The 25,045-nt window shown below is 52.8% G+C and overlaps 1 protein-coding gene across 1 annotated transcript; it reads left to right on the top strand.

The window, feature by feature from the left end:
• The first annotated feature begins 316 nt into the window (after nt 1-316).
• On the top strand, nt 317-23,219 carry PPP2R1A (protein phosphatase 2 scaffold subunit Aalpha). The gene is made up of 15 exons (XM_068992940.1): nt 317-448; nt 9,822-9,912; nt 10,670-10,770; nt 13,567-13,799; nt 14,750-14,897; nt 15,015-15,170; nt 16,836-16,950; nt 17,076-17,146; nt 17,588-17,722; nt 19,244-19,417; nt 19,684-19,744; nt 20,415-20,569; nt 21,786-21,928; nt 22,596-22,687; nt 22,817-23,219. Exons 1-15 carry the CDS (start codon nt 371-373, stop codon nt 22,831-22,833), a joined length of 1,770 nt encoding a protein of 589 aa, XP_068849041.1. The 5' UTR covers nt 317-370; the 3' UTR covers nt 22,834-23,219.
• The last annotated feature ends 1,826 nt before the right edge of the window (nt 23,220-25,045 follow it).

Raw genomic sequence — 25,045 nt, forward strand, 5'->3', positions numbered from 1 at the left:
CTCCCAATCTTCCTCCTCATTGGCTAGAAGCAACTGCTCGTCTAGGCCGCTATTAGCGGCGACGTAGGCGGGCCCAATCTTGGTCGCTAAGATATCACGTACTTCCGTTTCCTCCTCCCCCTGTCCTACGGCAAACTTAATCTCGTCACTTCGGCCAATGGCAAATGGGCGGTAGGCGGGACCTTATTTGTTCGGACCAAAGAAACGCAGGCTCAGCCCGGGATATCGCGGCCAATGAATGTGGGGTAGCCCCTGTAAAGTGGCTCGGGCGTCCCCACGCCTTTCTTTCCTCCTCCCAGCCCAACCCCTCCCTATCCCGGTTTTAGCACGGCGCTGGCCGCAGTCTTGACAGGAACGGGACGGGCCCAAGATGGCGGCGGCCGATGGCGACGACTCGCTCTACCCCATCGCGGTGCTCATAGACGAGCTCCGCAACGAGGATGTTCAGGTCCGGAAGCAACGGGGACTTGAGGAAGAAGGGAAAGGGGGCCTGGGGGCACGGGCGTCCCTCGCGGACAAGGTTCAGTGTTCGCTGGGAGTGGCGGAAGGGGCGGCGGCCAATCAGCATTCCGTTTTCATATGTTAGGGTCCCCGGACTCGATGAGACGGCGCCCGTGATTGGGTGTCGGCCCAGCGGAGGGCGGGAGCGGAGGCCACCTTGGAGGGTCCCGGGCCTGCCAAGTGCGCGCGGGGCCCCGGGCCTACGAGGCCGCGGCTCTGGAGAGGGTCGACCGATTGGGTCGGGGAGAGGCGAAGGAACGGCTCGGTGATTGGCGGCAGCAGCCCTTGAATGGCGCCTTGGGGATGCTGTGGGCGCGTGACTTGCTCCGAGTGGGGGAGGGGCCGCCTGATTGGTGGGGGTCCGGGTAGTTTTCACCCTTCACGGTTTCAGCGGCTGAGGCTCTGCGCTGTGGGTTAAACTTTCCAAATGGAGACTGAGACGTGAAGACTGACTTTACAGTTCCTGCCCTCCCACTCTCCAGTTTTGGTGTAGACCCCCGAAGGGGAGGGGGGGAGCGAAAAGCTCACTCCCAAAGTGGGAACTGGCCAAATTCAGGTACGAATTACGAGATGGAAACTCGCCCCCCTTCCAGGATCCTCCCGTTGAGTGGAGGGTGGGCAGTGCACTAAACGGACTAACATTTCTAATGTGTAGGAGCGGGAGGTTCAGATATGTGAGCCCAGCAGGCGAAGTATTGAGAGGAGGTAGGGTTAGGGTTTGCCTGTCCCAGCCCTGCCTCTCACCCGAGTGACCTTGGGCCGATTACTTCACCGATCTGGGCCTTTGTTTTCCATAAACTATGGTCTAATAATAGTCCTGGTGTCAATGGGAGGTTGTAAGGGGCTGAACGAGTTAATAATACGAGTCATATAGAACGGCGCCCGGTCTGTTGTAAGGGCCCAATATATGTTAGCTGTAATTGTGGGGAGTGGTGATCGAAGAGTTTCTATACTCCCTTTGGGCCTCAGTTTCCCCATTTATAAAATTGTGCGGGTTACACTGGCCCAGCCTCTGTGGTTTGGGCTCTTATGACCGTAGTTCGAGAGTCAGAACAGCAAGGCCAGCGTGGTGGCTGCATAGTGAATGTCGAAGTGGTGGCAGATGAGGATTAATCCAGAGCTAGATCAAGTGAGGCCTGTGGACCAGCAAGGCAAAGACTTTGGTGAGGTGGAGGAGCCAGTGCCAGGCTTTGCGTAGAGGAATGACATGCTCCTGAGTTTTTGCTGTCGCATAGGGGCCAGGCAGGAGCAGAGAGCCCTTTCTGGATGCCACTGCAAAGCAGCACCAGCATTGGCAGGATTGGGGGTATCTTGAAAAGGAGTGTTGTTGGGATTTGCTGGTGGTTTGGATGCAGTGTGGTGAGTGATGGAGGAGTCAAGATGACTGAGATTTGAATGCCAGCACTACCGGTGCCCTCCCTGTGTGCGCTCTGTTCTGGGTCCAGATTCCTCATCTGTAAGGAATAATGATGAGTGAGGAAGCAGCATCTGCCTGGTTGGGAGGTTGCAGTGGAATTGACCCCTTAAGAAGGCATTCAGTGATGACCTCATTCCGTTGTCATAGCAGTTTATGGTTTTATATTTGGAGAGTGAACTTCAAAGAAATTGCTTCCTTATCCAGTAAGAAGCAGTGACTGGGTTGCATTGTCTCAGGGGTGTTTGGGGCACCACGTTTCTTAAAATGTGGTTCACTGGTGGAGAGAACAGGTTTCTGTGTTACTTACACTGTCTGCTTCAGTTTTCTCATCTATGAAGTGGGAATAGGGAATTCCCTGGTGGTCCAGTGTCTGGAACTCGGCACTTTCACTGTATTGGGTTCACTGCATTGGGCTCAGACTTCAGTCTGTGGTTGGGGAACTAGGGTCCCGCAAGCCGTGCAGTGGATACCTCCCCCCCGCCCCCCAAGTAATACTTAGCATTTCATAGGCATGTTTCAAGGATTAAATAGGTTAGTACAAGGAAAATGCTTAGAACAGTGCAGGACATGTTTTAAGTTTTCATTAAATTTAGTCTGCCGCTTGTGGTAAGATGAGGGCTTCATCTCTCAAAGGTGAGATGCTTCAGGAATTTAAAAACTGTTCTCTTAATGGTTACTGTAGAGCAGTGGGTCTTAACAGGTTGTCACGACTGGTGGGGGGAGAGCTGCAAGCAGTAGCTAGGCATGCTCCCCAACATCCTGCACTGCCCAGGCCCTTCCTTCACAAGGGGTGGTCCAGCCCCAGAGGTCAGTTGTGCCAAGGCTGAGAAACCCTGCTGTCTGCCAGCCTGCTAAGTGCTTTGTGTGTGTTTGTTGAGTCCTCACAAAAGAAATCTGAGATAGGTGCTGGGTTTTTTTCCCAGTAAATGATTTTGGATTGTCAGATCTCAAGCCACAGAGAAAATAGTACCAAATCCAGATTCAGCAGTTTTTTAAAAAAAATTTATCATATTTTTTCACCTGTTTCTCATCCTCCTCCCCACACACGTTTTTTTTTTTTTTGGCTGAAGTATTTTAAAAATAAATCCCATACCCCAGATACTTTCTCCTACATACTTCATTATGCACCTTTTTTTATTTGGCTGTGCAGTGCAGCATGTGGTATCTTTGTTCCCCAACAAGGGATCAGACTAGTGCCCCCTGCATTGGAAGCATGGAGTCTTAACCCCTGGACCACCAGGGAAGTCCTAAAACAATGGGCATTTTAATAACCACAATGACATTATCATACGTCAGTTCAGTTCAGTTCAGTTGCTCAGTCGTGTCCTACTCTTTGCAACCCCATGGATTGCAGCATGCTGGGCCTCCCTGTCTATCACCAACTCCTGGAGTTTAGTCAAACTCATGTCCATTGAGTCAGTGATGACATCCAACCATCTCATCTTCTGTCATCCCCTTCTGCCTTCAATCTTTCCCAGCATCAGGGTCTTTTCAAATGAGTCAGTTCTTCACATCAGGTGGCCAAAGTATTGGAGCTTCAGCGTTTCAGCATCAGTCCTTCCAATGAATATTCAGGATTGATCTCCTTTAGGATTGACTGGTTTGATCTCCTTGCAGTCCAGAGGACTCTCAAGAGTCTTCTCCAACACCACAGTTCAAAAGCATCATACATGACAAAGTTTTTACAGTGATATTTAATGTCATCTAACAATTGATTCATACACATAATCAGATTTTCCTGATTGTTCCAGAAGTGTCCTTTTACAATTGGCTCCTTTAAATCAGATTCTGAATCTTCATTCTGAATGTTTGGTCATTGTCACACAACCCAGTAAATACTGATATAGGACTTAGCCAAAAGCATTGGGTTTCAGGGCAGCACTTTTCACCACCAGGCTGGGCCCTGTGGAGACAGAGTAGGCCCAGAGGTGACACAGAGGTGGCAGTGCCATGGGTGGAGGCAGACCAGGGTTTCAAGTCTGGTCTGGCAACTTTATGAGTTACTCACCTCTTCTGGGCCTTGATTTTCTTGTTAAGTGAGAAAAAGGGTGGGAGATACACCCGGCAGGGCTGCTGTGAGGATTAAATGAGATAAACTGTGTAAAGACAGCAGGTTCTTGCGTGCTCTAAGACATTTTGGGTGCCCACACCTTAGAAATACGATGTCTCAGGCTCCGGCTTCTTTTCTGGAGCACATAGAATATATGGGGGTTTGAAGCAGAACTCAGGAATCAGGTTGCTCTGAGAGTTTAGTTGGTGTAGGGTGGTGGGGAAGAAAGTGGGGTTCAGGATCTGCTGTGCCTTCTCTGGATGACCTGCATTTTTAAAGACCTGAAAAATATTTATGTTTGCTGTTTTTGACATGTCCAGCCCTGTACTCGGTTCAGGAATCACCAGCTGCTAACAGTCATGCTCCTTCCTCATCCCAGAGACAAGTCACCTTCCAAATGGGGGAGCAGGGACCTCCATAATTATAAGGCCGGGTAAACTGCTAGGGAAGGACTCGTCTGTGCTGCGGTTTCCAAGGAGGTGGGGAGATTACTTTTTTCCTTTCTATTTCAGGTTAACTATTTCTTCCCTGCTCAAGAAATAAAAATACATGAGAAATAATGATAAGAATAATGGTTACACTTGTGTGCTTGCTTCATGCCAGGCTCTATGTCTTCTTTATTTGATTATCCCAGCAATCCTGTGAAACAGGCATTGTTGTGATAACCATCTTAACAGTGAGGAAACTGAAGCTCTGAGGTAGCCGGGATTTACCTGGGGACCTTAGCTAATTGGTGAAGCCAGAGTGCATACTTGTTCATTCTTTACTTTAAAAAAAAAGATCAAATGCTCCAGAAATAGAGATTGTGGTCCTCATTTCACTCTCTGGTGATGCAGAACTTTTCACACCCATCTGCCTGCACACACCCACACACATTATATTCATTTAAAAACATGATTCTTCGTGAAATGAGGTGGAAGGATGTTAGGATTTTGTAGAAGTTGAAGAGGCACTTGTGTCACTCACTAGGCGCTTCCAGGGCTGAGGCTTGTTATTAAAGCAGCCACCTTGCAGCGCCTGCCACCCTGCTCATTCCCAGCCACCGGCTCTACCAAACTGTAACAGTTGGGAGCATATTCCCCCAGGTTGTTTCCTTCTCTGCCTGTAGAAATAGATGTGTCGCCTTGATTTTAAAAAATTAATCCAGCATTTATTGGACTCTTCTTGTTTGCCAGGCCATGCCCTGGGATTTGGAGGCACAGAGTGCAGAAGACAGAATCCCTGCCCTTGTGAAGCCCACATTCTAGTGGGGAAGGAGAAACAGTGAATAGAGAAGTGGAGTTGACCCTTGAACAGCACAGGTTTGAGCTGTGTGGGTCCACTTACATGCAGATTATTTCAGCAGTAAATACTGTGGTGCTACATGGTCTGCCGTTGGTTGAACCCACAGATGTGGAACTTGAGAGGAGGGCCCACTGTGAGTTATACTCAGGTTTTCAAGTGAGCAGGTGGCGGGCGCCCCAGCCCTGTCCGTGTTGCCCAAGGATCCGCTGCCTGTGTTAGAAATGATGAGAGTTAAGATGTGTAGAGTGATGAGGCCGTGCTGGTGTACCCGGGCAGGCCTTGGTGAGGCCTGAGCAGAGGCCTGAGTGCAGTGAGGGGAGCCCTGCTGTGTCTCGGGGGAAGCTGAGGAAACGGCATGTCAGCAAGTAAGAAGACCTGACCGTAATGTTTGTGTTTTAGTAGCTGTTGAGGGAGCTACTCTGACAGGAATCCAGGGAGCAAAGAGAGGGAATGGGAAGTGAGGATGAACCTGTACACAGGAGCCAGTCGTGTTGGGCCTCATGGTCCACAGGAGAGCCTTCGGGTGTCACTCAGCCTGAAGCGAAGATACACTGCATGGGGGGCCGCACTGCGTGCGGTCATATCGGGGAAGCTCGGGGGGTTGAATGTGACGTGCATTTTAAAAAGTGGTAGCGTCTCTGTGTGGATGTAGTGGTGAGAAGGGGGTTTTCATTTATTACGTCTCGTGTAGTAGGCTGAGGGCTGCTGGGGACACAAGCAGCCCTGGCTCATGGTGGTACGTGTGGTCGTGGAACCATGGGTGCGAGCAGAGAGGTTCTTCTCATCCTCCTCCCTGTCGTCAAAGAGGAAAATCTTTCCTGGACGTTCCTTGGCCGGCTTGTCCTTACGTCTTTCTGTCCAGAAAGAACTCCGTCATTGACTGGGCTAGTTAGGATTAAGGTTGGCTGTAGTAGTGTCAGTCACTCAGTCGTGTCTGACCCTTTGCGACCCCATGGACTATAGCCCGCCAGGCTCCTCTGTCCATAGGATTCTCCAGGCAAGCATAGTGGAGTGGGTAGCCATTCCCTTCTCTAGGGAATCTTCCTGACCTAGGGATTGAACCTGGGTCTCTTACATCGTTGGCAGATTCTTTACCATTTGAGCCACCAGGGAAGTGAAGTGAAAGTGAAGTCGCTCAGTTGTGTCTGACTCTTTGCGACCCATTAGACTGTAGCCTACCAGGCTCCTCTGTCCATGGGATTTTCCAGGCAAGAGTACTGGAGTGGGTGCCATTTCCTTCTCCAGAGGATCTTCCCGACCCACAGATCGAATCCAGGTCTCCTGCATTGTAGGCAGACGCTTTACCGTCTGAGCCACCAGGGAAGCCAAGGTTGGCTGTAAATAATAGGAAGACTCTGAATAAATGATACTTAAATGACTCACATCAATAAGTCTGGCAGTAGTCCAAGCTGGTGTGACACTAAGTGTTGGAATCCCAGGCTCGTACACGTTGTTCTGTGTCCTCCATCCCGCCCTCCCCAGTCCCAGGTTACCTCAAGACCCCAAGATGGTTGCTGAAGCCCCAGCTATCATAGGCCCATTCCAGACAGGGAAGGAAGGATGAAGAATGTGACCCCCATCTCCCCATAAGAGCACTTCTAGAAGTCACACACACCGTTCCCACTTGGATTTCACTGGCCAGACATTAGTCTCATGGTCACATCCAAATGCAAAAGTGATTTTAAAATATCTTTGCAGGGACTCACATGCACAGATGGAAACCAGAGGTCCCAAGCGGCAATATAGCCCAGTGCAGGAGCTCTTAACCTGGGGTCTATCTGGCATTCAGGGCATGTCCATGACATTGGATGAGGAAGATAACATCAGGGAATGCCTGTGTGCTTCCTACTCAGATTTCACTGGCAGTTCACATTCACCGTATTTAGTTGTTTATATGTTTCTGTACGTCTGTCTCTATATACATTTAATCTTCAGCTGAAAAGATGCAGAGCTTGTGATACTTAATCTGGAGGCCCTTTTGCTGCCAGGCAGGTGAGTGAGTGGACCACTTCAAGCCCAGGTGGTCCAAAGACCCAGTGACACTGTATGAAAAGTGGGCTGTTTTTCTGAGGAGAGGCCACCATAGCATTTTTTCAGGTTGTCATCACTGTGGTTGCCAAAGAGAGTCTTAGCGCCTTCAACCGGAGGGGGTGCAGGGTCCCAGGCACTTTGCGCCCTCTTCAGAGTCGCATGGCCTGGGGAAGAGCGCGCCAAGGGAGCCCTTGCTGCTCCCCCTTCGCCATACTCCCTTCTTTCCGCTTTTCCTCTGGGGAGGAGTCCGGCTTGTGCTTGGGCTGGTGAAGCTGATGGGCCTACCTACCACTGGGGCGTCGCCTTGCCTTCTCCGCACAGGAGCTCACGGCTGCAGCCCCACTGTCAGGCTGGAGACACGGAGGGAGATTCCCAGGTGGCCAGGCCACCTGAGCAGCTGGGGTTGGGTCCTGGCCCACTCAGTGCTCATTCAGGCAGCAGTCTGCACCCCCGAGTCTGCCTCCATGCTGGTGGAAAGGAGGCATTCGTCGTGTTCCCTGGGATGAGGGCATCAGATGAGGTCCTGACACTAACATTCTGAGCCTGGGGCCTGCCGTAGCAGAGGGTGTGATTTCAGGGGTGGCCACGACAAAGCACTGCAACTTTGGTGGCTGCAAACAACAGAAAGGATTCTCTCTCAGCGCCTGGAGGCCAGAGGTCTGAGTTCAGGTGTTAGCTGTGTTGGTTCTTTCAGGAGATTCAAGTCCGAGATCAAGGTGTTAGCTTTGTTGGTTCTTTCAAGAGGTTCAAGAAATCCGAGATCACGGTGTTAGCTGTATTGGTTCTTTGAGGAGGTTCAAGAAGTCTGAGATGATGGTGTTAACCATATTGGTTCTTTCGGGAGGTTCAAGAAGTCTAAGATCACGGTGTTAGCTGTATTGGTTCTTTCAGGAGGCTCCGCGCCTCTCCCCAGCTTCAAGGGTATGCCAGCCATTCTTGACAGATTCCTTGGCTTGTGGACACAGCCCCAGCTCCCTCTCTTGTCTTCACATGGCCTTCCCCTCTGTGTCTCTTCGTCTTCTCTCCTGTCTCTTGTAAGTCACTGCTGTTGGATTTCGTGCTCGTGTCTTTCCTTTCCTCTCACACCCCTCTTACACTTAGCACTTCTGACACCAGATGGCTTTCCCCCCTTCCTGATCAAGCAGTTCTTGGCAACACCTGCTGGATGTCCTACAGTTGGCATCAAAGCAGGCCCTCTCCGTGGCTTTGATTATCTGCTAGAACAGCTCACAGAGCGTGAGGAAACACTGGCATTTACCAGTTTGTTATGTAATAAAGGATGCAATAAAGAGCCTAGATGAACAGCCACATGAAGGGATGCAGAGGGCGAGGTCAAGGGAACTTCTGTCCCCTGAAGTTGAGGTGCATCACCCTCGCAGTATGTGGGGGTGCACCCCAAGCCCCGTACTCTGAGGTTTCTTACAGAGGCTTCATCACATGGACGTGACTGATCATCCGGTCAGTGCCCCTCTTGGGGAATGGGGCTTGGGGCTCAAAGCTCCCAGCTTCTGAGCATGGCTTGCTCTCTGTGGTGACCAGCCCCATCCAGGAGCCCAGCCAGAGTCACCTCATTAGAACAAGAGACATTCCCATCATCCAGGAAATTCCAAGGAACTTTGGGGCTCAGGATCAGGAACCAGAATCGAAAATCAAACATCAGAACAAGAGATGCTCCCTGTGTTCCTGTCTCTTAGAAAGCTGCGGGGGTTTAGGAGCCAGGAACTAGGGATAGACACACGCTTTTCTAATGTTGCACAGCACCGCCACCACCCCTGGCCCCAAATTCAGGACAGTCTCGAGATGCTTAGTTACATTTGCATATTTCACATTTACCACTACTGAGGGTTAGGACTGGGACGTACCTTTTTGCAATCACTGTTCAACTCACTGTACTAGTGGAATTACTACTGCTAATGTTAGTCTTGTTTTTATAGCAGTGTCATTATAATATTGTTTGTTCTGTTATCACTACTGTTAACCACCATCTACCATCTAACCCATTGCTGGGTTACAGTCCCCGCTCCGTGCCACAGAGCTCTGTGACCCTTAGAAGGGACTTTCACTCCCTGAGCCTGTTTGCTCTCCTGGGGTAGGGCCTGTAACCCTCTGTCCTCAGCTTGTCATGAGAGATAAATGAGACATGCAGCTGAGTACTCTGCCTGGGACTGGGCCCAGCACAGTAAGCTGGGAACGTAGCTGCTGCTGTTAAGAGCACAAGGTGGAGTATGTTAGTGGTGTTGAGCCAGAGAGTGGGCACAGGTAGGAGGGTGGGGAACTTGGGCATGCAGGCACAGCATCAGACAGAGTGATCCTGGAAAGTGCTGAAGGGGGTGTTGGCTCAATGAGACCCATTGGATACTGTTGCTGAGGCTGCTGCTGTAATTTAACAGCTCAAGGTCACACAGTCACTTGGTAGGCTTGCATTACTCAGTACCCTACACGTGCTTAGCGAGGCTTCCAGCGGCCGACTGGGTCCAAAACTATCACCTTAAGTGTGAGCTTGCTAACATTCTCCCTTCATTTTCTTCTTCTCATTAGCTTCGCCTCAACAGCATCAAGAAGCTGTCCACCATTGCCTTGGCCCTCGGGGTTGAAAGGACCCGCAGTGAGCTTCTGCCCTTCCTTACAGGTACCGTGGAGTCCTGGGGCCCATGTTGAGTGGGGGCTTCTGGGGGTGGTTCCTGCCAGATAGGAGAGAAACCTCTCTGTGAGTTTAACAGATAGTATTTAAGTGCCGTGTGGTGGGCGCTGGCGCAGGGACTGATGGAAGGGGGTCTGAAGGCAGATGGAGCCTGGTTTGAAGTTAGACGCTGGTGACTTTAGGCAAATTACTCCTCTGTTCCATAGAGTTTTTATGTATGAAACAGGCATGGTCATCATGTGCTATAGCGTTGATGTAAACATTAAACGATAATAATAGTAATAATAGCTACTACTTACTATAAACTGATGATATGCCAGACAGTGTTCTAAACCCTTTCTTGTGAGAACCAAGTTTGTTCACAGAGCTTGTGCTCTATGCCACCATCGTTGTCAAGATTATCTCACAGTAACTTCTTAAGGCAGGTAAGACTACTGCCCTCATTTTATAGATGAGGAAACTGAAGTATGGAGAGATGAAGTGACTTAGTTGGTCATGTAGTTAGGAAGTGACTCAGGATATCTATCAAGTCACGCTGGCTCTGAACTTGACAGTATTGGTGGTCTCTCCTCCCTAGCATCGCACACCTAATCACTCATTCCCACCCCCTGCCCCGCCCCCTGCCATCTCTGCCCGCCCAGGCAGAGGGTGGCTGCCAGGTTGAGGAAGCGGACTGGAGCACGCTTGTTCCCCAGGGAACGTCAGCTGTGGGGCGGACTGTCACCCAGTCTCTCTTGTCCCGCAGACACCATCTACGATGAGGATGAGGTCCTCTTGGCCCTGGCGGAGCAGCTGGGCACCTTCACCACTCTGGTCGGAGGCCCCGAGTACGTGCACTGCCTGCTGGTGAGTCTGGAAGCTGGGGGGGTGGGCCCTGCCCGCCCCTGGGGGGTCAGAACCAGGATTCTCGCAGGGAGGGGAGAGTGCAGGCCAGGCCGGGATCATCTTCTCTGGACAGAGGGGCCTTAATCATTCACTTTAACCCAGCAGGTCAGCAGGCTTTTACTGTATTTGAATGAAAATGCACCTGTCTTCCTCACTGTTGACTGGGCATGTGACTAGTGCCAGGGCCCACCTGGCCCTCTGTGTGTGAGGTTTTCAGTTGGGAGTCAGGCTCCACTTACTTGCTCGGTGACTTGTAAGTCACCTGACTTCTCTGCTGTCCTTTCCTCATCTGTAGAAAGGGAGTCCTTAGAACTTATGTTGAGGACCACCTCAAGAAGCCTTAGTGCAGTACTCGGCATGTAGTAAGCACTCAGAGATGTCAGCTCTGTTGTCATCCTGTCCACGCTTTGAGGTAGAGACAGTCACACTGTCTACGGCCATACCACCCTGGATGCACCCGATCTCATCGATCTCGGAAGCTAAGCAGAGGTTGGTCCTGGTTAGTACTTGGATGGGAAGGCCGTCACACTGCTAGTGAGTGGCAGAGCTGGGATTCCAGGGTTGTCCCTGTGACTTCCTGAGCTTCTGTCCATGTGACCCTGTGTTGGGTGATGGTAGAGGTCAGAGATGGTCAGATACTGAGAGTAACTGCTGTTTGGGAGAAGGGAAGGGAGGAGGCGCTCCAGTCCTGTGGCCTGGGTTTAAAGAACCTTGGAGGTTGCGCGGTTTTCACTGTTCCTCAGAACCGCCCGGTAATTCTGTCTTTCGTGGTCCCTGAAGATACAGCTTCACATTTTGGCATCTGCTCTTGATGGTGTTTTGTAGTCAGTCTGCAGGCTTTCTTTTAGTCTGCCACATTTTTAATGAGATTGTAAAAAATTTGTTCTCAATTTTTTAATTTTTTTTCATGCTGAGTTAGTAGTAATTAGTGACCATTATTAATAGTACCATTATTAGGAATATGGTGATAAACAGTTATATTATTAAGAAGCAGTGACTGTTTTCACCACTCTTTTCCCATGACATTGAGTACATGCATACTGTGGTGCAGCCATCGCTACTGTTCATCTCCAGAACTTTCTCATCCTCCCCAAAGAAGCTGTCCTCATCAAGCAGTTACTCCCAAGCTCCTCGCACCCACCCCCAGCCACCTTTCCCCTTGCTGTCTCTCTCAGTCTGCCTACAGACGCACCTCAGAAATTGTGGGTTTAGTTCCACACTGCCATAATAAAGAAAGTGAATGTTGCAATAAAATGAGTCACATGAGTTTTTTTGTTCCCTAGTGCATATAAACGTTATGATTACACTTTACTGTTGTCTATTAAATGTGCAGTAACGTTCTGTCAAAAAAAAAGATGCATATCTTATTTCTCACCAAAACACACTAACCATCATCTAAGCCTTCAGCAGTTGCAGTCTTTGTAGTAGTAACATCAAAGATCACTGATCACAGATCATCATAATAAATACATTAATAATGAAAATGTTTGAAGTATTTTGAGAATTATTGAAATGTGACACAGACTCAAAGTGAGCAAATGCTGTTGGAAAAGTTGATGTTGATAGACTTGATGGATGCAAGGTTGCCACACACCTTCAGTTTGTAAAACGTGGCACCACACGTAAGGAAGCAACATTATGTAGTCTTTTGTGAAAGCCTTATTGTGTTTAGTATAACGTCTTCAAGGAGTTCATCCACATTGAAGCTTGTGTCAAATGAGATTTCTTTTTCACATGTAAGAGCCTGGCCCTTTTGGCTGCTTTTGGAAACCCCGAGATTTGCTTTCCCCGGCCATGTCCCCCTGTGACAGTTGGCGGAGCTAGAAGCTGGAAGCAGCTCTGCTCCCTGGATTGGACGCTCTCCAGCCAGTCTCTGCCCCTGCTGTCCCCGCCTGTCACCTTTGCCCGTTGCTGCAGTCAGTCACCTGCCTGGGTCCTGGAGACATCTCCAGTTATTTCTTTCTGCTTTCTGTCCCTGTCAGGCAGGTTGGACTTCAGACCACAAGTCTCCACCCACATGTTTATTTGAACAGATTAGGATAAAAATTGAGTCTCCCTTCTTTAAGTCAGTAATTCCTGCATTCCTGCTCTGTACTAGGAGGTCTGCTGGGCTCCAGGTGACCCCATGGTCAGCCAGTCACATGTCCCTAAAGGAACACGATCACTCCAGGCCTCGCAGTAACAAGAGTCTCGAGCCCCAGGTTCCCCAGTATCATGAGATCCTGGTGTGGTTGCCTGTCCACACAGCTCTGCCCTTCAGCCCTTTGGAGGTTCTGGAGCCAGCTGGCCCAGTTTAGATCCTGGCTTGTCACTTACATCTCGGGCAAGTTACTTAGCCTGGCTGTGCCTCAGTTTCCTGTTAGTTTAGAATGGAGACAGTAACAGGACCTGCTTCATAGGACTCAGGTGAGTTAGAACCAGCACTGCTGGAGCTGTGGCCCTGCTATGAACATGTAGTAAATGGACACTGCCGTCAACATGAGTCATTATTACTGCACTTGGAGATGCCAGGAACAGCTGTGGCCCTCTCAGAAGGTGACATGTATAGCTTGGGGGTTTGTACACCCCACTGAAGCGCCTTCAAGGACCTGTGCGTGAGGTTCTCCGTTGTGATTCTTCAGGGAGGAGACGCAGGGTGCGCGCGGGCCTCTGGTGATCAGGGAAAGCCTGTCAGAGGAGCTGAGTCCCTGAAGGGGAGCAGCTGGGAGCTCGGGGGGGCTGGGGGGGAGCTGTGCGCTGACCTGTTCTGCCCCACAGCCGCCCTTGGAGTCGCTGGCCACGGTGGAGGAGACGGTGGTGCGGGATAAGGCAGTGGAGTCCCTGCGGGCCATCTCGCACGAGCACTCCCCCTCCGACCTCGAGGCCCACTTTGTGCCCCTGGTGAAGCGGCTGGCGGGCGGCGACTGGTTCACCTCCCGCACCTCAGCCTGCGGCCTCTTCTCTGTCTGCTACCCCCGCGTGTCCAGTGCCGTCAAGGCGGAGCTTCGACAGTGAGTCCCCCAGCCGCTGGGCCCTGGCGAGACCCCACCTCCTGCTTCTGCTTGGTCCCCTTCTCTCAAGCCTCAGGCTCTGTTAGGCCCATCCAGCTCCCAGAAGCCCCTGAGCTCTGCCAGTCCTCAGAGAGCTGGTGTGGATGCGGCAGGGTGTCCGTCCAGGCACTGCCTCCTGCTCATTTAGGAAATGGAGACAATGATGGTTCTTCCTCCCAATGGTTATTTAAGTGGATTACTGTATATAAAACGCTTAGGAAAGACTCTGGTACATGGCAGGCGCCCAGCCAGTGACGTGCGGTGCAGTCGTAGGCCTGTCTCGGTGTGGCAGATGGGAGGCCGCCGCCTCCGCCACCTCCCTCCCTCTTGGCTGAACCCCAGGAAATTGCTTGCACTTAAGATTTGGCCTGTGGAAGAACCAGTATTTTTAATTGGATTAAAATCTCCCATTAATGTGTGTTTCCTCCCCTCCTTCTGGGCTCCTGTCCTTCCACCATTGTCCTGAACCGTGGGCAGCACTCCCAGCCCCTGAGCCATCACTCCGGCCAGGACAGCAGCATGCAGCTGCTCTCAGGTGCTTGGAGGGCTGTTCTGGGCCCCTTGTGTCTCTTTAACTGGAAGCAGTCGGTGCTGGAAAGGAAACGCTCTGAGAAGCTTCAGTGCAGCCTCTTAGCTAAGCAGTTTTATGTGGTCACAATAATAGATAGAATCAGCAGCTGCGGCTTGGCTGTAGACCTGCACACAGAGAGATGGCTGGGTGTCTCTCACACGGCGTCTCGTTTAAACCTCAGCGGCCTAGTGGGGTGGATTCTGTTATCAGTTCCTTCGTGTAGGTCTGGGGAGACTCAGAGGCTGTCACTTGGATCAGGATCACTTGGGCAAAGCCAGGAGCTGCAGGGCTCCCTGGGATTCCAGGGTTTCCTCCTCCTGAGCCCCCTCTACCCGCCCAGGTACTTCCGGAACCTGTGCTCAGATGACACCCCCATGGTGCGGCGGGCCGCAGCCTCTAAGCTGGGGGAGTTCGCCAAGGTGCTGGAGCTGGACAACGTCAAGAGCGAGATCATCCCCATGTTCTCCAACCTGGCCTCTGACGAGCAGGTGGGGCCGCCTGCGCATCCCTCTCCTGCTTCTCCCCGCGGCAGACCCCGAGTCTGGGAGGAGGCCCGGGGCTGATGGGGCTTCTGCTCCCCCTCCTTGTTCCCACCCTCTCCCCAGGACTCGGTGCGGCTGCTAGCGGTGGAGGCATGCGTGAACATCGCCCAGCTCCTGCCCCAGGAGGACCTGGAGGCCTTGGTGATGCCCACCCTGCGCCAGGCTGCTGAGGACAAGTCTTGGCGCGTCCGTTACATGGTGGCCGACAAGTTCACAGAGGTGTGTGCAGGGGCTGTAGACAGCATCTCACGGATGGGAAGATGGAGGCCTCAGGAAGGAGCGGGGCCACATGGAGCCAGGGTTTAGTGAAGCCCAGTGGGTCATCTGGGCATCAAAGCAGGAAGCTCTCTTGTCATTTGATTAGCTCACCTGACAACTCTGGTTGGTTGATAGCGGCAGCTTGAAGTGCTTCCTTGAGATTTCTGAGGCCAACTTAAGGTTCTGTGGGGGAACCACAGGAGCAGAGAAGGGCAGCATGTGTGTGTTCCCGACCTACGAACCTGATCTCCTTTCACGGAGGCGTCTTTGCTCGGCCATAGGCGGCCTCCTTCTCCCTGCATGTTACCTGTGGGTTGTGTTCTCATCTCCTTTTCTTATAAGCGCTTTAGAAGTTTTGGCTTAGAGCTCACCTTAATGACCTTATTTTACCCTGTTACCTCTTTAAAGACCCTGTGGCCAAGTGTAGTCACATTCTGAGGTACTGGGGTGGGGAGTTAGGGCGTCAGTGTATGAATTTCAGGGGATACAGTCGAGCCCCAAAACATGGCCCAAATGTTTGAATGGTCAGAGTGATGCTGTCAAGCAGGCAGAACAGATGCCACGTCTCTGAGGACAGTGCTTTTTCCATGGAGTCTCAATGGCTCATTGCACAGACATGTTTATCGAGCTCCAGCTCGTGGCGGGGTGTTGGGGATCCAGTGAATTCAGCACATTCCTGGCCTTCAGGGAACGGGCAGCCTGAAGGGGAGAGGTCAGCTGAGACAGGGAAAGCAGTGAGACAGTGCGACAGGTGCAGGGCCGGCCGGTGGGCGTGGAAGTGCCGAGACGAGGAGGTGCTGCAGCAGGTTCCGGAGGACAAGAGAGAGCCGGGGCAGGAACTGTGTCCTGTGTGTGCAGAGGGCCTGGGTGGTGAGAAGAGCACAGGCAGGAACGTTGGGCAGTGGCTCTTGGGGGAGAGGAAGCTGGAGAGGCGGGCAGCAGGCTCCTCTCCTTGCAGTCAGGAACCACCCTGTTCCCCCAGGCCTTCACGAAGCAGCTTCACGGCAGAACCTGTGCATTCTCCTTGCCTGGCTTCCTGAGGGGGGGACCCTAACCTGTACTGTTTTATTTTAATTACAAAAGTAATATCGGTTCTGGTAAATAGTCTTAACACGGAAATAATACAAATGAGAAAGTGGCAGTGATCATACATCGTTAGTCTTTTGGGATCAGGGACAGAAAACCCAACGCGAGTAGCCTGAACAGTAAGGCAGTCTGTTGTTACTTTTAATGCAGACAGCAGCACTTTGCAGTAGGTACCCTCGGGGTTGAGGAAGCTGAGGCTCAGACAGGTGCAGGCACTCATCCAGGGTCACACAGATGATAAGCAAGAGTAAGAACTTGAGCCAGGGAGTTGGACTCCAGGGCCACGCTTGTGACCACTGCCCTGCCCAGCCCCTCGGCACCATACACATTTCATCACTGCACAACAGGGAAACCAAAGCTCAGAGAGGCTCTGAGACCTGGCTGAGGTCGCCCCTGCGGCACCCGTGTTACATCTCAGCGGTGACGCCAAGGGCTGCTTTTGCCTCAGTCCTGGTGCCTGTAACTTTGATTTTGTTCTCATTCACCAAAGGTGCCCAGCAAGCCCTCTCACTCCCCCTGCCCTTCCTTCCCTTCCTGCAGCTCCAGAAAGCAGTGGGGCCTGAGATCACCAAGACAGACCTGGTCCCTGCCTTCCAGAACCTGATGAAAGACTGTGAGGCCGAGGTGAGGGCCGCTGCCTCCCACAAGGTCAAAGGTTGGTGCTGGTGACCAGAACACAGCAAGCGGGCGTGTGGGTGGTGGGCTGGGTGTCCGAGGGACTGCAGGCAGAACGGGCACCTCGGGTCTCACCTCCCGTCACCTCCCTCTCGCTGCCCACAGAATTCTGTGAAAATCTCTCCGCTGACTGTCGGGAGAATGTGATCATGACCCAGATCTTGCCCTGCATCAAGGTAACAGGGAGTTTGGTGGGAGGAGTAGAGCATGCCTGAACCTTCTGGAAGGAAGGTGGAGATAGGGCGTGAGGGGCAGCCCGATGCAGACTGAGTTCCCAGCCTCCTCGGACCAGGCAGTATTAGGTTTAGAGCAGTCAGGAAGCCTGAGGGCAGGCGGAATCTGAGGCTCGGGGCTGAGCGTGGTGGTGGGGTGCTTCCTCCTCAGAGCTCACAGCGTCTCCTCATCCGCAGAGCTTCGAGTTTGGGGCAGAGGCTCCCGGGGAGGGGCAGGGGTCATTGAACTCCAGGCACACCGAATGTGTAAGGCAGGCGCTCCAGTTCCCCTCGTGCGCTCAGCCTGGATCGAGAGGACAAAAGCAGGCAGTGTCTTGGGGTTCGTAGGACTTGAGTTTCTAGAGCCACTGACCCCGTGGCTCCCGTCCTCCTCCTACCTCCCAGGAGCTGGTGTCTGACGCCAACCAGCACGTCAAGTCGGCGCTGGCCTCCGTCATCATGGGCCTCTCCCCGATCCTGGGCAAAGACAGCACCATCGAGCACCTCCTGCCCCTCTTCCTGGCCCAGCTGAAGGACGAGGTGCGGGCGTTGTGGGGCTCTGCACGCTGACTGTGGTGGGCGGGGAAGCTGCTCCCCAGGGTCGCCAGCACCTGCGGCAAACGCCCAGGTCGCCAGGGAGTTGAATGTCTGTGGGCCTGATGGGCTGCACGTTAGCTCGTTCGCTTATTTGGCATTTGTTTCACGTGCCTTTATTCTGTACTAGTCTTTTTCCTGGGCATTCGGGATACTGAGAAAAAAAGGAACAAGATCCTTTTGATCCTCCAGGACCTTCAGAGACTGGCAGTGGAGAGGGACAGATGGGCAGTCCCTTGACTCCCTGATCATACAGGCACTGTGACAGGTTCATGTCTATCCAAGTTCAGGCTAAGGTGCTTACTAGAGACCCTGAAGTGCTGTGGATTAAATAAGGTGGAGAATGGTTTCTCTCACAGGAATCCAGGAGCAGAGGGGACCTACACTGAGGGCGTTGTCCCTGCTGACCCCAGCACCCTGTGGGTCTGAGGTGGCTGCCCTGATTTGTTCCGTCTCAGCTGGCATGAAGGGAGAGGGCACCGACCAGCAGCAGGCCAGTCCTCTCAGTCAGACCCCAGAGAGGGTGCCCATCCTGTCTGCTGATGGCTGACCTTAGGTTACAGGTCTCTAGCCTGTGTGGAGGTCAAGTTGATGCCACATGGCCCAAGGGCCTCACTGTAAGTCACAATGTTAGCATGATCTTTTTGACATAGCCCAGGGCCCTTTTTTATTTCAGATACTGAGAGATCATCTCCCAGAAGCTGGTGGGGGGCCAGTCCTCTGTTTGGAATGTGCCAAGTTTGAACAGCCTAGCGCTGTCCAGTTAATAACCCTTTACTGCACACTTGATTATTTGGGTCATTGATTGATTTCACCGCATGCCTATTCACCCCACAGCTCCCAGAGGGAGATGCAGGAAAAACTAGTGTCTGCCTCCAGGAATATATGATGTTGGACAAGGAATTAATTATATTTGTGTGCCATTTCTTAGAAGTTGTTTCAGAGATTTTTGGAAGCAGATTGGGATATAGGTTCCCCTCCGTGCTAAGATAGAGCATTTTGATAAGCCTGTCTTAGGTTGAAATGGCGTAGAGTGAAGCAGCTGTTTTTTCCTTTGGTAAAGCACAAATCCTCTTTGGGTTTCTTTTAGTGAAACCAGGAACCCATGTAAGTCTCACAGTGGTGTGAAGTTAACTGGATAAATGGGGGCTACCTGTGTACACGCGCATGTGTGTTTGTGTGTATGTTAGTCACCTAGTCATGTTCGACTTTGCAACCCCATGGCTAGCCCACCAGTCTCCTTTGTCCATGGAATTCTCCAGGCAGGAATACTGGAGTGGGTACCACTCCCTTCTCCAGGGGATCTTCCCAACCCAGGGGTCAAACCTGGGTCTCCTGCATTGCAGGCGGATTCTTTACTGTCGGAGCCACCAGGGAAGCCCATACATGCATGTAGTGTAAGTCCGAGCCTTGCCCTGGGCTCCGTGTGCAGTGCACCTTCTCAGAACGCTCCTGTCCTCTCCTCAGTGCCCGGAGGTGCGGCTGAACATCATCTCTAACCTGGACTGCGTGAACGAGGTGATCGGCATCCGGCAACTGTCGCAGTCCCTGCTCCCTGCCATCGTGGAGCTGGCGGAGGATGCCAAGTGGCGGGTGCGGCTGGCCATCATTGAGTATATGCCTCTGCTGGCGGGACAGCTGGTGAGATTGCAGGCCTGGGCCAGGCCTGCTGCCCGGGGAGGTGGGTGGTGCAGCCAGGCCTGGGGGCCATGCCGGGGCCCTGGGGGCCGTGAGGGCCCAGTGGAAGGTGTGAGGGCTGTCGTGGGAGTCAAGGGGAGGAAAAGGAAGAGAGCCCCTCAGGTGAAGTGGAACAGTGCCTGGCTCTTTGCAGGGGTTGGGGGTGGTTTCCCTGGGCTTCGCCAGATCTGCGCAGTATCAACCCTGATCTATTATCTCGTCTCCTGCAGGGGGTGGAGTTCTTTGATGAGAAACTCAACTCCTTGTGCATGGCCTGGCTTGTGGATCATGGTGAGCACCTCCCCAGGACCTCTGGGAGGAGACTGGGGCTCTAGAAGGGTGCAGGGGCAGATTGCTTGGGGCAGGTGGGGGCTGGGCGTCACCCCACTGCTGCCAGGTACATGGACCACCTCCCTTGCTTTCTGGATTCCCACAGGAGGTCAGAGTGGGAGGTGGATGTATCAGGTCACCCAGGGCTGCCAGGTCTAGTGAAGAGTCTGAGGGCCACCCGGCAGACAGCCCGAGTTTGAATCCCACTTCCTGGCTGTCGAACTTTAAACACGTCACTTGCCACCTTTGAGCCGACACTCTATGAAACATAGGGTGCCTCATCCCAGTCTTTGAAGGCCATTGTGAGAATTGCTTATTGTTTTCACTAGGAGTGGCAAAAATAAAAGTTAGCATTTGTCTGTAACAGGCTCCATTCCACATACTAAGTCATTCACTTGGGCAAATTCAGAGCCTCAGTCTGCCCGTCTGTGCCTTGGAGCTGTTGAGAATGTGCTACGTGAAAAGAAAACCCTACATCTAGCGCACAGCCCTCTCTTTCTCTGCGAGTTTATGGGTTCTCGTGTGGCCTGGTACCTGGGGCTGCTCTGCAGGCGGGAGTGAGTGTGACTGAGTCCCCACCTGCGTCAGTCCTTCACCTCCTGAGTCTCCCTCTCTCCTCCTCCTCCCACAGTCTATGCCATCCGCGAGGCGGCCACCAGCAACCTGAAGAAGCTGGTGGAGAAGTTCGGGAAGGAGTGGGCCCACGCGACTATCATCCCCAAGGTCTTGGCCATGTCTGGGGACCCCAACTACCTGCACCGCATGACCACACTCTTCTGTATCAATGTGAGCGCCCACCGGCCCCCACCTCTCCCTGGGGGAGGGGAAGTAGACGGGAGAGGAGGAATGGAGAAGGTCCTCGGGGGAAAGCTGGCTTGGGAGTAGGAAAGTGATGGGATTTGGGACCGTAGGGGTTAGTCCTTGGGGAACTGCAGGCTGGAGCTTGGGGCTCCCTGGTCAGAGTATAGGGCCTTTGCAGGTGGGGACCTGCGTGGGGGTGACTGGGGAAATTTGGCCAACAGAACAGTGATGGCCAGGTCTGTCTGAGCACCCCCTCCTTCCTCACAAAATAAGTGATATTTATGATACAGTGGTTAAAGCACAGTTTCTAGAATCAGGCCTACTGTTTAATTCTAGCTCTGCCATATATTGACTGTGCACCTTGAGAAAATTACTTAGTGCCTCAGTTTTCTCACCTGTAAAGGGTTCATACCAACAATCACAGCCCCAGACTCCCGAGGCTGTGACATTGATCTGGTTATACAGCTTAGAATAGTGGTTCATATGTAATGTAGGTGTGTATGTAATATGTGTATGTATAGTGTGTATGTAATACATAATGTATGGGGTGTGTGTGTGACACGTAATGTATGCTGTGTGTATATATGGTGTGTGTGTGATATGTATGCTATGTGTGGTATGTAATGTATGGTGTGTATGTGATACATATGTATGCTGTGTGTGTGATATGTAAATGTGTGATAAATAAATACAGTAGAAAGTGCTGATAGATACAGTAGAAAGTACTTGTATGTAGTCATGTAAATAAACCATACACTTAAATAAACCACTTAAATAAACTTAAAACCACTTAAATAAACCACATAACTACAAATTAAAGAATGAGATTTAAAAGTTAGCATAAAATTGTTGCGGTAATCCCTTCCTGTGCATCACTCTGGAGACCACAGCACTAAGGAAGGGATCCCAGGGTCAGGAATCCAGTCCCATCCCCAGAGGATGAGGGAGACTCTGAGGAAGGCAGCTGGGGTGGGACAGTGTGGGCTGGGGGTTTTCAGGGCAGGGAGACGGTGGAGTGAGGAGGGTGTTAGGGAACCTGGGAACTTGTGGAGAATCAGGGCCCTCAGGCTGGGCGAGTCTGAGCTCAGAGTCCCTCTGATGCTCAGCTAGTTTTTTCCCCAAGCCTGACGGCCGCTAAGTGTCCCGGTGAGAGGGAGCGAGGACTCTGGGCAGTCACCCTCTGCTGCTCCCTGGCCTGCAGGTGCTGTCCGAGGTCTGCGGGCAGGACATCACCACCAAGCACATGTTGCCCACCGTGCTGCGCATGGCCGGGGACCCTGTCGCCAATGTCCGCTTCAACGTGGCCAAGTCCCTGCAGAAGATCGGGCCCATCCTGGACAACAGGTGAGACCTGCCCCTCCTCCACACACAATTGCATTTGTATCAACTTCAAAAATGGATCAAGGGGGACGCAGGCGATGGAAGTGAGAATGGTGGTTATTTTGGGGGAAGGGCCTTGTGACGCCTGCACCTCTGTGTCCAGGACACAGCTTCACCCCTTAGCTTCTCTCTGAAGACCGCCTTCGTCCCCCAAACAGCTGACTGCCGCTGCAGAAGCATTTCCCTCGGCCCTTACCTCCCTGGGCCCCTGTAGGGCCGAGTCCCTCCCTCAGGCGCTCGTCTCTCCTGTTACTTGTCAGCAATTTGATCTGCCTTCTCCCAGTCTGGGCTCCGTGTGGGTGAGAGTCAGGAGGGTTGGGTTTTCCACTGTGTCCAGACCTGATGGGCAGTAGGCCTCAGTATATAATGTTACACAAATGCAAGGCGTCACGTAGCTGAGGCTCAGAGACTTGAGGGTTCTGGGTTTTCTGCCCCACCTTTCCACATCACCTCACCTCCCTATACCTATTCTGGGCCCCCGAGGCCTCTGTCCTGGTTTGTGAGACTTTCAGCCTTCCAAGTACTGGTTGCTCTGGCCCCTGAGAGCTTTCATGCACCTGTGTGTCTGCGTCTGTGCAGACACCCAGCAGCCCCGCCTTTCTGACCCCTCGCCTTCCCCCTCTCTTCCCAGCACACTGCAGAGTGAGGTCAAGCCCGTCCTCGAGAAGCTGACCCAGGACCAGGACGTGGACGTCAAGTACTTTGCCCAGGAGGCTCTGACTGGTGAGGCGTCAGGAATCCGAAATGCTGGCAGGAGCGGGTGGGGGTCTGCGAGGACGATGCTTGGCCTGGGAGCAGCCGTGGGCAGCGGGCTGGCTGCCTTCTGACTCCCATCTCTTCCTGTTCCCCCAGTTCTGTCTCTTGCCTGATGCTGGAAGAGGAGCCACCGCCAGCCTCCGGTGTCCACCCTCCCCCGCCAGGCTCCTCCCTGGGGGGACAGTGGGGGGCCTTTGGCTATCACTCCCTGTGCATGGTCTGACCCCAGGTCCCTTCCCCGGCACGGTTCCTCCCTCAGCCTGGGACATCCACCCCCCCACAGGGCTGGGGGCGCACAAGGTGGGACAGAGCAGAGACCCTGGGAGGAAGGGGCCACTCCCGCCCTTTGGGGTGAGGCGGGAGCATCCCAGGTCGCCGGCTCCTGCTGCTGTATGGGGACCCCTCCCCCATCTCCTCCACCTCCCTCCCTTCCTCTCGGTGGTTTTTTTGTGTCAATTGTGCTGTTTTTATTTTATTCCCTTGCCCCCCTTTTCACAGAGAAATAAAGGTCTAGAAATAGCTGGTCCTCTGGTCTTAGTCACTAGATGGAGAAGGGGGCACCACCTCAGGGCCCCAGCCTTGCGCTTCTGTCTGGTGAGGACTGGCTGGACTTGCCACATCCCTGTCCTGCGAGTGAGGAGGATTCCCTGGGAAGCCGATGGGAGTGCCCCTGGCCCCAGGGGCCAGCGGAGTCCTGAGGTGCACTTAGGCTTCACAGAGGTTGGCTGAGTGTGTGGTGGTTAGAGCAGGTGCCTTGGTGCCAGACTGCCTGCGTCCAGATCCTTGTCCTTCCGTTAATAGCTGTGTGGCCTTGAGTAGGTGCCCAGTCTCAGATTGCAGGACTGTAAAATGGGGTAACAGACTCTAGATTGAGCGGGGCAGGAATGAAGACTAAATGAGGTAATACACACAGCGTGGGCAATGATATTTGACGCACGAGAAGAGTAGGCCAGGAGCTCTCAGGATCATCAGGGCCGCGGCAGAGCAGGCTGGGGACTGTGGCTAGACAGAACCACTGGTTCTCTCTCAGTGTCTGTTCTTCTGTTTCTTTAGTACTGATTAGACACCTGTATTTTCAGTTGGGCACATGGCTGCCTGGATTCAAGGCATTTTCACAGGGTCTCTTGAAATTTGGTGTGGCATTGCAGCTAAATTCGGGCCCGTAATATGTGAACAGAAGTGGCACGGGCAACTTCTAGAAAGCGTTCCTAAGCGGGGAAATAATGCCTCCGCCTCCCTGCTGAGCCCCGGAATGTGGCCTGATGGCGGGAGTGGGTGCAGCCATCCCAGGCCAGGACGTGAGCCCGGAAGTGCAGGCCCAGCGAGGTAGCAGCGCACGACAGGCGGGGCCCAGGGTTCCTGATGCTGCCGAGGCCCACACGGGCTACCCGTCACCTGGCGGAGTTAAACGTATAAGTGACTTTGGGGTTTGATCACTTGGCAAGTCACCCAGATCCTAACTGGTGCCGGGGCCAACGAGCCCTGCAGAGAGGAGCAACAGATGACGCAGATGGTGTGTGTAAAGTTTCACAGAGGACGTGACACCCGAGTGAAATCTGGCCTTGCAGGGTGGCAGGGACCTTGGCCTTTGGTGGCAGGTTGTTTTCACCAGCGAGCTCGTGTTACTGAGTCCCTGCTCTTTGTTAGAGCAGATCAAACCCTGGGGGATGAGGGCGAAGGAGACCCTCTTCCTCACTGACATTTGTTTCCTAAGGACAGGGCCTGTGGGTTAAACTCAGCCCATTGCTCTCCGCACCCGCCTGCCTCACACACACATACATGTGCCTTCCTAAACATAAATACTTGAAGGACTGAGTGAGTGAAGAGTTTGTGGGGTGGGGACGAGGGTAGTGTAATCACTTGCAGCATGATGTTGAATGTTCTGGCGTAGCCAGCAGCCTACCAATAATGAATGATCCATGGTGTCCCACTTATATTTTCCTGCCTTTCAACCCATCCCCCAAAACTTAGTGCCTTAAAACAGTGAAACGTATCATCCCTCGTCATTCTGCAGAGTGGGCTTGGCTTGTTGGGAAGGTTCTGCTTCATGTGGTGTCTACTGGGGCTGCAACCTTCAAGGTGACTTCTTCATTCCCGCGTCTGGCCCTCAGCCAAGGCCTGCTGTATCTTCTCCCAGCATTTGGCTGCTCCATGGTGGCTGGATGTCTTTATCTGATGGCTGATGGTTCCAGAGCAGTTTCCAAGAGAACAAGTCCCAGTTTCCAAGTGCCTTTTAAGCCTCTGCTAGCATCACAGGCCAAGTCAAGTCACGTGGCCAAGCCCGAGTCAGTGTGGGAGGAGCCGCTCAAGATGTGAGTGCTGAGT

The sequence above is a fragment of the Capricornis sumatraensis genome, chromosome 20, assembly GCF_032405125.1.
Source record: "Capricornis sumatraensis isolate serow.1 chromosome 20, serow.2, whole genome shotgun sequence".
In the NCBI taxonomy this organism is placed as follows: domain Eukaryota; kingdom Metazoa; phylum Chordata; class Mammalia; order Artiodactyla; family Bovidae; genus Capricornis; species Capricornis sumatraensis.

Coding starts and splice junctions, on each gene's coding strand:
- PPP2R1A (XM_068992940.1), top strand. CDS start 371: ATGGCGGCGGCCGATGGCGACGACTCGCTCTACCCCATCGCGGTGCTC. Junction 17,723..19,243: donor TGGCCCAGCTGAAGGACGAG/GTGCGGGCGTTG, acceptor TCCTCTCCTCAG/TGCCCGGAGGTGCGGCTGAA. Junction 19,418..19,683: donor CTCTGCTGGCGGGACAGCTG/GTGAGATTGCAG, acceptor CGTCTCCTGCAG/GGGGTGGAGTTCTTTGATGA.